This window comes from Globicephala melas, chromosome 1, assembly GCF_963455315.2.
Source record: "Globicephala melas chromosome 1, mGloMel1.2, whole genome shotgun sequence".
Classification (NCBI taxonomy): domain Eukaryota; kingdom Metazoa; phylum Chordata; class Mammalia; order Artiodactyla; family Delphinidae; genus Globicephala; species Globicephala melas.
Window position 1 is genome coordinate 47,376,976 of NC_083314.1, and position 15,692 is coordinate 47,392,667.

A 15,692-nucleotide genomic window follows, 5' to 3' on the forward strand; every position below is an offset into this window, starting at 1 on the left:
GCCTAGCCGCTCCGCGGCATGTGGGATCTTCCCGGAAAGGGGCACGAACCCGTGTCCCCTGCATCGGCAGGTGGATTCTCAACTGCTGTGCCAACAGGGAAGCCCTCTATATTTAGTTTTTTAAGGAACCTCCATACTGTTCTCCATAGTGGCTGTGTCAGTTTGCATTCCCACCAACAGTGCAAGAGGGTTCCCTTTTCTCCACACCCTCTCCAGCATTTGTTGTTTGTAGATTTTCTGTTGATGCCCATTCTAACTGATGTGAGGTGATACCTCATTGTAGTTTTGATTTGCATTTCTCTAGTGATTAGTGATGTTGAGCAGCTTTTCATGTGCTTCTTGGCCATCCGTATGTCTTCTTTGCAGAAATGTCTATGTAGGTCTTCTGCCCATTTTTGGATTGGGTTGTTTGTTTCTTTAATATTGAACTGTATGAGCTGTTTATATATTTTGGAGATTAATCCTTTGTCCGTTAATTCGTTTGCAAATATTTTCTCCCATTCTGAGAGCTGTCTTTTCATCTTGTTTATGGTTTCCTTTGCTGTGCAAAAGCTTTTAAGTTTAATTAGGTCCCATTTGTTTATTTTCGTTTTTATTTCCATTACTCTAGGAGGTGGGTCAAAAAAGATCTTGCTGTGATTTATGTCAAAGAGTGTTCTTCCTATGTTTTCCTCTAAGAGTTTTATAGTGTCCGGTCTTACATTTAGGTGTCGAATCCATTTTGAGTTTATTTTTGTGTATGGTGTTAGGGAGTGTTCTAATTTCATTCTTTTACATGTAGCTGTCCAGTTTTCCCAGCACCACTTACTGAAGGTACTGTCTTTTCTCCACTGTGTATCCTCGCCTCCTTTGTCATACATTAGTTGACCATAGGTCCGTGGGTTTATCTCTGGGCTTTCTATCTTGTTCCATTGATCTATATTTCTGTTTTTGTGCCAGTACCGTATTGTCTTGATTACGGTAGCTTTGTAGTATAGTCTGAAGTCGGGGAGCCTAATTCCTCCAACTCTGTTTTTCTTTCTCAAGATTGCTTTGGCTATTCGGGGTCTTTTGTGCCTTCATACAAATTTTAAGAGTTTTCGTTCTAGTTCTGTTAAAACTACCACTGGAAATTTGATAGGGATTGCATTGAATCTGTAGATTGCTTTGGGTAGTATAGTCATTTTCACAATATTGATTCTTCCAATCCAAGAACATGGTATATCTCTCCATCTGTTTGTGTCATCTTTGATTTCTTTCATCAGTGTCTTATAATTTTCTGAGTACAGGTATTTTACCTCCTTAGGTAGGTTTATTCCTGGATATTTTATTCCTTTTGTTGCAATGGTGAATGAGATTGTTTCCTTAATTTCTCTTTCTGATCTTTCATTATTTGTGTATAGGAATGCAAGAGATTTCTGTGCATTAATTTTGTATCCTGCAACTTTACCAAATTCATTGAAGAGCTCTAGTAGTTTTCTTGTGGCATCTTTAGGATTATCTATGTTTAGTATCATGTCATCGGCAAACAGTCACAGCTCTACTTCTTCTTTTCCAATTTGCATTCCTTTCATTTCTTTTTCTACTCTGATTACCGTGGCTAGGACTTCCAAAACTATGTTGAATAATAGTGGTGAGAGTGGACATCCTTGTTTTGTACGTGATCTTAGAGGAAATGCTTTCAGTTTTTCACTATTGAGAATGATGTTTGCTGTGGGTTAGTCGTATATGGCCTTTATTACATTGAGGTAGGTTCCCTCTATGCCCCCTTTTGGAGAGTTTTTATCATAAATGGGTGTTGAATTTTGTCAAAAGTATCTTCTACATCTATTGAGATGATCATATGGTTTTTATTCTTCAGTTTGTTAATATGGTGTATTGCATTGATTGATTTGCATATACTGAAGAATCCTTGCATCCCTGGGATAAATCCCACTTGATCATGGTGTATGATCCTTTTAATGTGTTGTTGGATTCTGTTTGTTAGTATTTTGCTGATGATTTTTGCATCTATATTCATCAGTGATATTGGTCTGTAATTTTCTTTTTTTGTAGTATCTTTGTCTGGTTTTGGTGTCAGGGTAATTGTGGCCTTGTAGAGTGAGTTTGAGAGTGTTCCTTCCTCCGCAATGTTTTGGAAGAGTTTGAGAAGGATGGGTGTTAGCTCTTCTCTAAGTGGTTGACAGAATTTGCCTGTGAAGCCATCTGGTCCTGGACTTTTGTTTGTTGGGAGATTTTTAATCCCAGTTTCAATTTCATTACTTGTGATTGGTCTGTTCATATTTTCTGTTTCTTCCTGGTTCAGTCTTGGAAGGTTATACCTTTCTAAGAATTTGTCCATTTCTTCCAGGTTGTCCATTTTGTTGGCATACAGTTGCTTGTAGTAGTCTCTTAGGATGCTTTGTATTACTGAGGTGTCTCTTGTAACATCTCCTTTTTCATTTCTAATTTTATTGATTTGAGTCCTCTCCCTCTTTTTTTTGATGAGTCTGGCTAAAGGTTTATCAATTTTGTTTATCTTCTCAAAGAACCAGCTTTTAGTTTTATTGATCTTTGCTATTGTGTTCTTTGTTTCTAATTCATTTATTTCTGCTCTAATCTTTATGATTTCTTTCCTTCTGCTAACTTTGGGTTTTGTTTGTTCTTCTTTCTCTCGTTCCTTTAGGTGTAAGTTTAGATTGTTTGAGATTTTTCATGTTTCTTGGGATAGGCTTGTATAGCTATAAACTTCCCTCTTAGAACTGCTTTTGCTGCATCCCATAGGTTTTGGATTGTCATGTTTTCATTGTCATTTGTCTCTAGGTATTTTTTGATTTCTTCTTTGATTTCTTCAGTGATCTCTTGGTTATTTAGTAACGTATTGTTTAGCCTCCATGTGTTTGTGTTTCTTTCGGGTTTTTTCCCCTGTAATTGATTTCTAAAATCATAGCATTGTGGTCAGAAAAGATGCTTGATATGATTTCGATTTTCTTAATTTACTGAGGCTTGATTTGTGACCCAGGACGTGATCTATCCTGGAGAATGTTCCATGCGCACTTGAGAAGAAAGTGTAATCTGCTGTTTTTGGATGGAATGTCCTATAAATATCAATTAAATCTATCTGGTCTATTGTGTCATTTAAAGCTTCTGTTTCCTTATTTATTTTCATTTTGGATGATCTGTCCATTGGTGTAAGTGAGGTGTTAAAGTCCCCCACTATTACTGTGTTACTGTTGATTTCCTCTTTTATAGCTGTTAGCAGTTGCCTTATGTATTGAGGTGCTCCTATGTTGAGTGCATATATATGTATAATTGTTATATCTTCTTCTTGGATTGATCCCTTGATCATTATGTAGTGTCCTTCCTTGTCTCTTGTAACATTCTTTATTTTAAAGTATTTTATCTGATATGAGTATAGCTATTCCAGCTTTCTTTTGATTTCCATTTGTGTGGAATATCTTTTTCCATCCCCTCACTTTCAGTCTGTATGTGTCCCTAGGTCTGAAGTGGGTCTCTTGTAGACAGCATATAGATGGGTCTTGTTTTTGTATCCATTCAGCAAGCCTGTGTCTTTTGGTTGGGGCATTTAATCCATTCACGTTTAAGGTAATTATCGATATGTATGTTCCTATTACCACTCTCTTAATTGTTTTGGGTTTGTTTTTGTAGGTCCTTTTTTTCTCTTGTGTTTCCCACCTAGAGAAGTTCCTTTAGTATTTGTTGTAGAGCTAGTTTGGTGGTGCTGAATTCTCTTAGCTTTTGCTTGTCTGTAAAGCTTTTGATTTCTCCATCGAATCTGAATGAGATCCTTGCCGGGTATAGTAATCTTGGTTGTAGGTTCTTCCCTTTCATCACTTTAAGTATATCATGCCATTCCCTTCTGGCTTGTAGAGTTTCTGCTGAGAAATCAGTTTTTATCCTTATGGGAGTTCCCTTGTATGTTATTTGTCATTTTTCCCTTGCTGCTTTCAATAATTTTGCTTTGTCTTTAATTTTTCCCAATTTGATTACTATGTGTCTCGGTGTGTTTCTCCTTGGGTTTATCTTGCCTGGGACTCGCTGCATTTCCTGGACTTGGGTGGCTATTTCCTTTCCCATGTTAGGGAAGTTAATTTTTTTTTTTTTTTTGCAGTACATGGGCCTCTCACCATTGTGGCCTCTCCCGCCGCAGAGCACAGGCTCTGGATGCGCTCCGGATGCGCAGGCTCAGTGGCCATGGCTCACAGGCCTAGCTGCTCCATGGCATGTGGGATTTTCCTGGATGGGGCACGAACCCGCGTCCCCTGCATCGGCAGGCGGACTCTCAACCACTGCGCCACCAGGGAAGCCCCCCATGTTAGGGAAGTTTTCGACTATAATCTCTTCAAATATTTTCTCTGGTCCTTTTTCTCTCTCTTCTTCTTCTGGGACCCCTATAACGCGAATGTTGTTGTGTTTAATGTTGTCCCAGAGGTCTCTTAGGCTGTCTTCATTTCTTTTCATTCTTTTTTCTTAATTCTGTTCCGCAGCAGTGAATTCCACCATTCTTTCACTTATCTGTTCTGCCTCAGTTATTCTGCTATTGATTCCTTCTAGTGTAGTTTTCATTTCAATTATTGTATCATTCATCTCTGTTTGTTTGTTCTTTGATTCTTCTAAGTCTTTGTTAAACATTTCTTGCATCTTCTCCATCTCTGCCTCCATTCTTTTTCTGAGGTCCTGGATCATCTTCACTATCATTATTCTGAATTCTTTTTCTGGAAGGTTGCCTATCTCCACTTCATTTAGTTGTTTTTCTGGGATTTTATCTTGTTGCTTCATCTGGTACATAGCCCTCTGCCTTTTCGTCTTGTCTGTCTTTCTGTGAATGTGGTTTGTTCTGCAGACTGCAGGATTGTAGTTCTTCTTGCTTCTGCTGTCTGCCCTCTGGTGGATAAGGCTATCTTAAGAGGCTTGTGTAAGTTTCCTGGTGGGAGGGACTGGTGGTGGGTAGCACTGACTGTTGCTCTGGTGGGCAGAGCTCAGTAAAACTTTAATCCACTTGACTGTTGATGGGTGGGGCTGGGTTTCCTCCCTGTTGGTTTTTTGGCCTGAGGCAACCCAGCACTAGAGGCTACAGGCTCTTTGATGGGACTAATGGCGGACTCCGGGAGGGCTCATGCCAAGGAGTACTTCCCAGAACTTCTGTTGCCAGTGTCCTTGTCCCCACCGTGAGCCACAGCCACCCCCCACCTCTGCAGGAGACCCTCCAACACTAGCAGGTAGGTCTGGTTCAGTCTCCCCTGGGGTCACTGCTCCTTCCCCTGGGTCCTGATGTGCACACTACTTTGTGTGTGCCCTCCAAGAGTGGAGTCTCTGTTTTCCCCAGTCCTGTCGAAGTCCTGCAATCAATTCCCACTAGGCTTCAAAGTCTGATTCTCTAGGAATTCCTCCTCCTGTTGCCAGACCCTCAGGTTGGGAAGCCTGACATGGGGCTCAGAACCTTCACTCCAGTGGGTGGACTTCTGTGGTATGTGTTCTCCAGTCTGTGAGTCACCCACCCAGCAGTTATGGGATTTGATTTTACTGTGATTGCGCCCCTCCTACCGTCTCATTGTGGCTTCTCCTTTGTCTTTGGATGTGGGGTATCTTTTTTGGTGAGTTCCAGTGTCTTCCTGTAGATGACTGTGCAGCAGCTAGTTGTGATTTTGGTGTTCTCACAAGAGGGAGTGAGAGCACATCCTTCTACTCCGCCATGGTGTTTCCTCGACCTGAACTTATTAATTTTTTTTAACTTATTAATTAATCCCATCCCTAGTCCTCCTGTATTCTCTATTGAATTAATGTCCTAAATATCCTTCCAGTCAACTACATATGTTAAACCATATATGTTTAACTTTTTAAGGAACCACTAAACTGTTTTCCACAGCGGCTGAACCATTTTACATTCCCACCAGAAATGTTTGAGGGTTCTGATTTCTCTACATCTTTATCAGCACTTATCTGTCTCTTTCATTAAAGTCATCCTAGTGGTATATGAAGTGGTATCTCATTGTGATTTTGATTTTCATTTCGTCTTTTCATGTGCTTGTTGGCCATTTGTATCTCTGGTTTGGAGAGAGATCTCTTTAAGTCCTATGCCCATTTTTAATTGGGCTGTTTGTTTTTTTGTTACTGATTATGAATTCCTTGTATATTCTGGATACTAGATTCATATTAGATGTATGTTTATGTATGTTTTCTCCCATTTTATAGTTGTCTTTTCACTTTCTTAATAATGTTCTTTGACGCACAGACGTTTTAAAGTTTGGTGAAGTTCAGTTTATCTATTTCTTCTTTTATTACTCATGCTTTTGGTATCATACCAAAGAATCCAGTGCCAAATCCAAGGTCATAAAAATTTAACCTTATGTTTTCTCTTAAGAGTTTTATAGTTTTAGCTCTTATATTTAGGTCATTGATCCATTTTCAGTTAATTTTTGTATATGGTGTGAGTGAGGAGTCCAATTCTATTTCTCTGCATGTAGATATCCCGTTGTCCCAACACCATTGTTGAAGAGACTGTTCTTTCCTCCACTGAATAGTCTTGGCACCCTTGTTGAAAATCAGTTGGCCTTGGTTGTATGGGTTTATTTCTGGGCTTTCAGTTCTGTTTCAGATACTGTCTATCCTTATGACAGTATCACACAGTTCAATTACCATAGCTTTGTAGTAAGTTTTGAAATCAGAGGTGTGAGTTCTCCAATTTTTTTTTCAATACTGTCTTGGATATTCAGGGTCCCTTGCAATTCCATATAAATTTGAGGATAAGATCTTCCATTTCTGCTAAAAAGGCTATTGGAATTTTGACAGGAATTACATTGAATCTGTAGATCAATTAGGGTATTATTGCCATCTTAGCAATATGAAAAGCTTCCAATCCATAAACATGGAGCCTTCCAATTTACTTAGGCATTCTTTAATTTCTTTCAGCAAAGTTTTGTAGTTTTTACATAAAGGCTTTCACCTTATATGTATGTAAAAATTATTCCTAGATATTTTATTATTTTGGATGCTCTTGTAAATAGAATTATTTCCTTAATTTTCTCTTCAGATTGTTCATTGCTGGTATATAGAAACAAAACTGACTTGTGTGTTGATCTTGTGTCCTGCAACTTTGCTGAATTTAATAGCTATCATACTTTTTTGGTGAATTCTTTTGGGATTTTCTATGTATATGATATGTAGAATCATGTTGTCTGCAAATAGAAATAGTTTTACTTTTTCCTTTCCAGTCTAGATGCCTTTTATTTATTTTTACCTAGTTGCTCAGGCTAGAACTTCTTCTGGCTAGTACAGTGTTGAATAGCAGTGGTAAAAATGGGTGTCTTTGTTTTGTTCCTGATTGTAGGGAAGTGTTACAGGATGAACTGTGTCTCTCCAGAATTCGTATGTTGAAGTCTTAATCCCCATACCTCAAAATATAACTACATGTATTTGGAGATGGGTATTTAAAGAAATGATTAAGTTAAAATGAAGTCCTTATGGTGGGTCCTAATGCAAACTGCCTGATGTCCTTATAAGAAGACAAAATTTGGACACACAAAGAGGTACCAGGGTGCACATGCACAGAGGGACAACCATGTGAAGAGGAAGCAAGAGGGTGGCCATGTGCAAGCCAAGGAGAGAGGTCTCAAAAGAAACCAAACTTACTGACACCTTGATCTAGGATTTGCAGCCTCTAGAACTGTGAGAAAATAAATTTCTGTTGTTTAGCTAACTAAGTTTGTGATATTTTGTTACCCTAGGAAACTAATACAGGGAGAAAGTTTTCAGTCTTCTATGATTATGATGTTAACTGTGAGGTTTTCGTAAATTACATTTATTGTGTTGAGGAAGTTCCCCTCTATTCCTAATTTTTGAGTGGTTTTTATAATGAAAAGGTATTGGATTTTGTCAAATGCTTTTTTTTTTTCGGTACACGGGCCTCTCCTGTTGCAGAGCACAGGACAGGCTCCGGACGCACAGGCTTAGTAGCCATGGCTCACGGGCTCAGCCGCTCTGCGGCATGTGGGATCTTCCCGGACTGGGGCACGAACCCATGTCCCCTGCATCGGCAGGTGGACTCTCAACCACTGCGCCACCAGGGAAGCCCTCAAATGCTTTTTATACATCAATTGAGACGATCCTGTAGTTTCTTTCCCCCCTTTATTTTATTAATGTAGCATTGATTGATTTTTATATGTTAAACTACCCCTGAATTCCTGGGATAAATCCCACTTGGTCATAGTGTATAACTTTTAAAATACTGTTGGGTTTGGCTTGCTAGAATATGTTGAGGATTTTTGCATTTATATTCATAAGCAAAATTGGTCTGTAGTTTTCTTCTGGTTTCTTTGGCTTTGTTATCAGAGGATGCTGGCGTCATAGAAGGAGTTAGGAGTTGTTCTCTCCTGTTTTTGGAAGAATTGGAGAGAAGAATTGGTGTTAATTCTTTAAATGTTTTGTAGTAGTTACTAATGGAGCCATCTGGTCCTAGATTTTTCTTTGTTGGGAGGTTTTTGATTACTGATTCAATCTCTTTACTTGTTCTAGGTCTGTTCAGATTTTCTATTTCTTTTTGACTCAGTTTTGGTAATTTGTGTATTTCTAGAAATTTGTACAGTTCATTTTGTTGTTCATTTTGTTGGAGCATTTGTTGGTGTACATTTGTTCATAATATTCTCTTATAATCCTTTTTATTTCTAGAAGTTCAGTAGTAGTGTCTCCACTTTCATTTCTGATGTTATTTTTTGCCTTCTCCCTTTTTTCTTAGTTTAGCTAAAGGTTTGTCAATTTCATAGATCATTTCAAAGAATCAATTTTTGATTTCATTAATTCTATTGTTTTTCTGTTCTCCATTTCATTTATCTCTGCTCTAATCTTTATTATTTTCTTTCTTCTGCTGACTTTGGATTTAGTTTGTTCTTCTTTTTCTAGTTCCATAAGATATAAAGTTAGGTTACTGATTTGAGATCTTTCTTTTTTTAAATTTATTTATTTTATTTTTGGCTGTATTGGGTTTTCATTGCTGCGCGCAGGCTTCCTCTAGTTGTGGTGAGTGGGGGCTACTCTTCGTTGCGGTGCGCGGGCTTCTCATCGCGGTGGCTTCTCTTGCTGCAGAGCATGCGCTCTAGGCATGAGGCCTTCAGTAGTTGTGGCTCACAGGCTGTAGAGCGCAGGCTCAGCAGCTGTGGTGCACGGGCCTAGTTGGTCCACAGAACGTGGGATCTTCCCAGACCAGGGCTCAAACCTGTGTCCCCTGCACTGGCAGGTGGATTCCCAACCACTGCACCAACAAGGAAGTCCCCAAGATCTTTCTTTTTTCTTTTCTTTTCTTTTTTTTTTGTTTCTTGTGGTACGCGGGCCTCTCACCGTTGTGGCCTACTCCCGCTGCGGAGCACAGGCTCCAGACGCGCAGGCTCAGCAGCCATGGCTCACGGGCCCAGCCACTCCACGGCACGTGGGATCCTCCCAGACCGGGGCACGAACCCGTGTCCCCTGAAACTGCAGGCAGACTCTCAACCGCTGCACCACCAGGGAAGCCCCAAGATCTTTCTGTTTTAATATAAGCATTTATAACTATAAATTTCACTCTGAACTCCACTCTGAGCATCCCATAAGTTTTGGTACGTTGTGATTTTGTTTTCATTCACCTCATTTTCTCATTTTTTCTTTGGGTTTTCTTTGACCCATTTGTTGTTTAAGAATGTTGTTTAATTTCCACATATTTGTGAATTTTCCAGTTTTTCCTGCTGTTACTCATTTCTAAATCAATTTCATTGTGGTCAGAGAGGATACATTTATTGAAATTTGTTTTGTAGCTTATCATATGGTGTATCCTGGAGAATGTTCTATGTGCAATTAAGAAGAATATGTATTCTTCTGTATTGAGTTCTGTGTGTATTAGGTCTAGCTGAATTATAGTGTTGTTCAAATCCTGTTTCCTTATTGATCTTCTGTAGATGTACTAGTCATTATTGCAAATGGAGTATGGAAGTCTTCAACTATTATATTATTGTAGAACTGTCTAGTTCTCCCCTCAGCTCTGCCAGTGTTTGCTTCATATATTCTGGGGCCTCATTGTTTCCTGCATATGTGCTTATTATATCTTCTTGATGAATAAATTCTTTTTGGTCAATATATAATGTCCTTCTTTGTCTCTGGTAAGAACTTTTGACTTAAAGTCTATTTTATTTAATATTAGTATAGTCACTGCAGTTCTCTTCTGGTTACTATTTGTATGAAATGTTTTTTTCTATCCTTTTACTATTAATTTATTTGTGTCTTTGGACCTAAAGTGAGTCCCTTGTAGACATTATATAATTGGATCATGTTTATCCATTCTACCAGTCTCTATCTTTTAATTGGTGATCTTAATCCATTTACATTTGAAGTGATTACTGATAAGAAAGGACTTCTGCCATTTGCCATTTGATTTCTATATGTCATATTCTTTTGTATTTGATGAGTTTTTTCTAGTGTTTTGTTTGACTCACTCCTCATTTCCTTTCTGTATATTTTTAGTTATCGTCTTAGTGGTTACCATGGAGATTACAATTAACATTCTAAATTTATAACAGTCTAGTCTGGATTGATACCAACTTAGCTTCAATAGCACACAAACACTCTGTTCTTTTACAGCTCCATTCCTACTTTATGTTGCTGTTGTCACAAATTACATCTTTATACATTGTCTGCCCATTAACATGGATTTATAATTGTTTCATGCATTGCTCTTTTAAATCATACAGGAAACAAAGAAAAGGAGTTACAAACAAAGATTATAATATTACCGGCTTTATATTTACCCATGTATTTGCTGCCTTTGCTGGAGTTACTGCTTCATATGGCTTTGAGTTACTATCTAGTGTTCTTTTCCTTCAGTCTGAAGGACTCCCTTTAGCACAGGGAAGATCCAGGCTTTGTTTATCTGGGAATGTCTTAAGTTTTTCTTTATTTTGAAGGATAGTTTTGCCAGATATAGAATTCTTGGTTGATAGTGTTTTTTTCCCCCCTTTCAGCACTTTAAATATGTCATCTCATTGGTTTCTGGCTTCCATAGTTTCTTATGAGAAATCATGTTAATCTTATTGCCAGTCCTTTGTTCATATTGAATTGCTTCTCTCTTGCTGCTTTCAAGATTCTGTTTTGGCTTTCAACAGTTTGATTATAATGTATGTTGGTGTGGATCTCTTTGTATTTATTCTGCATCCATTAAGCTTCTTGGATGTGTTGATTCACATCTTTCAACAGATTTGGAAAGTTTCCAACCATTATTTTTTCAAATATTCTTTCTGCTCTTTTCTTTCTCTCTTCTTCTGGGATTCCCATATCAGTGTTCTTGATGGGATACCACTGGTCCTTTCGACTTTGTTCATTTTTCTTCCTGCTCCTTAGATCCAATAATTGCAATTGTCCTATCTTCAAGTTTGTTATTCTTCTGCCTGCTCAGACCTGTTATTGAACCTCTCTAGTGAGTTTTTCATTTCAACTATTGTACTTTTTTGTACTTTTACTGTACAGCTATAGAATTTCTATTTGGTTCAATTTTATAAGTTTTATCCCTTTATGGATATTCTCTATTTATTCATCTGTTGTTCTCTTGGTTTCCTTTAATTATTTATCCATGGTTTCCTTGAGCTCTTTGAGGCTATTTAAGACAATTGATTTAAAGTTTTGTCTGGTAAGTCCAAAGTCTTTTCTGGACTTCCTCAGAGATGGTTTCTGTCAATCTCTTTTTTTTTTTTTTTTTCCTGTGAATGGGCCATAGCTTCCTGTTTCTTTGTATGTCTTATAATTTTTGTTGAAAACTGGGTATTTTTAATATTATAATGTGGTAACTCTGGAAATCGTATTCTACCCCATCCCCAGGGTTTGCTGTATTGGTTGTTTAGGACTGCAGTTGTCCATATGTTTAGTGAATTTTCCAAACTGTTTTTGCAAAGGCTCTATTCTTTTTTGTGTGTGGCTGCTGAAGTCTCTGTTATCTCAGCAGTTAGTCGGTGACCTGACAGAAATTTCCCTAAACACCTGCAGCTAAAAAGAAAAACTAAAACAAAAAACTCCTTGCCTTTGCAGATTAGCTCTGAGTTGAGGCACTCCTTCAAACTAAGCCAGGCTGCCTACAACTCTGCCTTAGTTTTCACCTCCTGCTTGCACAGGGCCCAGTGATTAGCCAGAAGCACAAGCTTAAGGTCTTTACAGATCTCTTCTGAGTATGCATCCATCCCTGAGATTGTGCATTTTACTGTAGATTCCCCAGTATATAAGGTAGCTCTTATTTCCCCAAGAATCTTCCTCTTCAGCCTCCTCATTTGTAGGCTTTTCCTTGCCCTTCCTTCATCCTTTGTCCCAGGTAGCTTTGGGTAGAGTATGTCTTTAAATGCTTTCATCAGATGCTACTATAAAGCTGCTCCATCCTGGGGGAGGTGAAACAAAGGTCAGTTTCTTTGCCAGTCCCTCTCCTGAGATACTGATCATCAGACAGGTCAAAATGCAGTCACAATTTTTTTGAGAATAAGATCCCTATTTCCCCCACCCCTCACCCATCCCAGTGCCAGCAAGCCACATCAGAAATATGGGCTGTTGCTATTCACTCAACTGCTGCCAGTCTGGAGAATGGGATATGGTAGGCAAGTAAGTAAAAACACCAGAACACTTTCTTACTGAATTTTAACAGCCTCTTCATCTAGCACTTCCTTGGCTGCTATGTTTAATTAGATTTCAGAGTTACAAAAAAATATTGATTCTGTCATTTTTTGCCAATTTGTTTGCTTTAGAAGAAGTACTAATTCTTGGAGCTCTTTACTCCACTATTTCCAGGGTGTCACCTCTTTCTTGTATCTTTCTCTCTGCTCTCTCCTTCCTGAATGCATTGAGAGATGCTCAATTCTGTCTTATATTAAATAACAAAACAATATCTACCCTAAATACCACATCTTTGTCTCTTCCCTTGCAGAGCCAAACTTCTTGAAATATTTGGCTTCACTTGTCTTTACTTCTTTCCCATTCATGCCTCTACTCACTGTGATCTGGTTTCTGCCTCCAGAACACCAGTGAAAATGCTCTTGTGGTCATGTGGGACCAAGCTGTGGCTAAATGCAGTAGGGATTACCATCTCTTTTAATCTTTCAGCAGCATTTGACATGATCAACTACTTCCTCCTTTCATGACACCTTGATCTGATTTTCTTACCACCTCTTGGGCCACTCCTCAGTTTTCTTTGTAATATCTTGTTTTTGCCTATCCTTTAAATGTTATTCCTCAGTGTTCTGTACAAGGGTGCTACCTTTTCCTTTTTATACATTCTTATAGCTAATCTCACCCATTCCCATGCTTGAATTATCATACAAGTAAACAATTCTAGGATCTTTATACCTTGTCAGATTTCAGTCCTGTATTCTAGATCCTTATATAGATGGTCTACCGGATATCTCTGAGTGACTCCACTGGTGCCTCAAATTAACTGGCACCAAAATTAAACTCATTATCTTCCCCCATCAAACATTTTTCTCATGTTTCCTGTTTCAGTGAATAAGGCAAAAATAAATGATGGGAATTCCCTGGCAGTCCAGTGGTTAGGACTCTGAGCTTCCACTGCAGGGGGCACGGGTTCGATCCCTGGTCGGGGAACAAATATCCTGCAAGCCGCACACATGGCACGGCCAAAAAAAAAATTTTTTTATATATATATATATATATAAATGAGATGTATTCTAGAGTTCTTCCAAAGTATTTACAGAGGTAGTCCTTGTACTGTCTGCTACAGAAGTATTTAGAGTATGTAAGATGTAATACAAGCACAAATGACTGTATTGGTTTGCTGATTTAGTGAGGATTTTAAGAGTTTCATATATATATCTGGAAAAAAATGTTCACTCCTGCTTATCAAAGAAAATTAAAACGAGGCAGTGAGCCTATTAAAATGGCAAATATTTTTATATATTTAAAAGATATCCCATGCTGATGAGCTTGCAGAAAAGTGAGTTCTCAGACCAAGTTTCATTTGGTTAAACTTTCTTGGAGGGTGGTTTAGCAATATGTATCCAAAAGGCTTAAAATGTTTTATACCTTTTGACTTAGTAATTCTCAATCTAGTTTATCCTAAAGAAATAACTAGCGATGTGCATAATTTATTTGTGGTCGTATTTTTGTAATATTGAAAAAAAATGTAAGCTATCTAAATGAGGGTAAGAAAATCATGACACATCTGTATGATGTATTATTATGTAAATCATAAACATTAGGCTTTGTAGACACAGACGTAGAGAACAAACATATGGACACCAAGAGGGTAAGGGGGTGGGTGGGATGAACTGGGAGATTGGGATTGACATATATACACTAATATGTATAAAATAGATAACTAATGAGAACCTGCTATGTAGCACAGGGAACTCCACCTCAGTTCGCTGTACAGTAGAAACTAACACAACGTTGTAAAACAACTATATCCCCAATTAAAAATAAAAAATTTAGGCTTTGAAAAAATATTTAAAGACATGGGGAAATGTGATATAATGAAATGAGAAAAATCAGGATTCAAAACCATATGCATCTATGGTATGATATATTGGTATTACGAATAAATGAATATATGCATGGGAAAAAGATAAGAAGGAAATATCTATATATTTTATTTAGGTTAAAATTTCCATTTTTGTTATGCTTTGTTTCATTTTGTTTTTTACAATAAGTGCCTCTTATATAATAAGAAAAACGATATATGAATGATGATGCCATTTCTACTGGGATAAAAGAATAGGCATTTTTTCAGAGTATATTTTTAGTTACCAGATTTTATTTTTAAAGTTCCTCATTCTTCATGGCACTAATAATGAAGTTCTTTCCCCTTTCCTACTCCCAGTGCAAATTTCTGGTACTTTTTTGCTTTTAGTTCTAGAATCTTTAATATATAAATTTTTGTTGGTTTACCAAAATTTTAGAGTCAGTTTGAGTTAAAACAAAGTAGTAGTTTCCAGTAGGAAAGAGATCTGGTGTCATCTAGATCTAAAACTTAGCTTCACCACCCACTAACTCTGTGTCCGTGGGCAAATCATTTACTCTCACCGAGTTTCAATTTCTTAACATTACAAGGGTATAATAATACTTTACCTCAAAGAACTGTTGTGAGGCTTAGGAGGTAATATGTAAAGGTCAAAATATGACTTCTGGCTGTATTTAATAGCTGTAAAATTACTAGTGATTGTAATCATTCACTAGTGAATGTAATTGTAATGAGAAAATCTCTTTTCATCATTCCTTAATTGATGGACTGATACTTTGAGCATTTAATGAACATAAATACACAGAGTATTTACAGTGCACTACCTATACAAAGTCAGTCTTTGGGAAAAGCACATGTTACCAATGAGTTAACTGATTAAAATGACCTGTTTCAGTTTGACCTATTGTTTTATTTCTTTTTTTTTCAGGTAAAGGACTTATCTTCAGACACACTTCTCCAACAGCATGATGATTTGGATTTGGCTTTGGACAGTTGTTATAGTGGAGATACAGTAGTTATTTTTCCAGGAGAATATCAAGCTGTAAATCTTGCTTTATTGACTGATGACATCGTTATAAAGGGTTAGCAAGGCATCCTTTGCAATTTTTTAACAGCAATGTATGCTGGAGAAACTGTATTTTATAAACATGGTTAATCAGATTACTAGAAATTAGAACAGGGTTTTATGTTTCACAAAAATCCCTTATGTGCTTTTTACAGTTAAGATTTTCTCACCTGTTCAGTAGTA

General features: G+C 37.6%; 1 protein-coding gene across 1 annotated transcript in view; it reads left to right on the forward strand.

Moving 5' to 3' along the window:
* Window positions 1-15,692, forward strand: part of SHCBP1L (SHC binding and spindle associated 1 like) — a 45,693-nt gene that overhangs the window by 26,588 nt on the left and 3,413 nt on the right. The window contains exon 8 of the mRNA XM_030849171.2: window positions 15,372-15,525. Coding sequence (XP_030705031.1) covers window positions 15,372-15,525 — 154 coding nt within the window. The remainder of the gene's footprint in view (window positions 1-15,371; window positions 15,526-15,692) is intronic.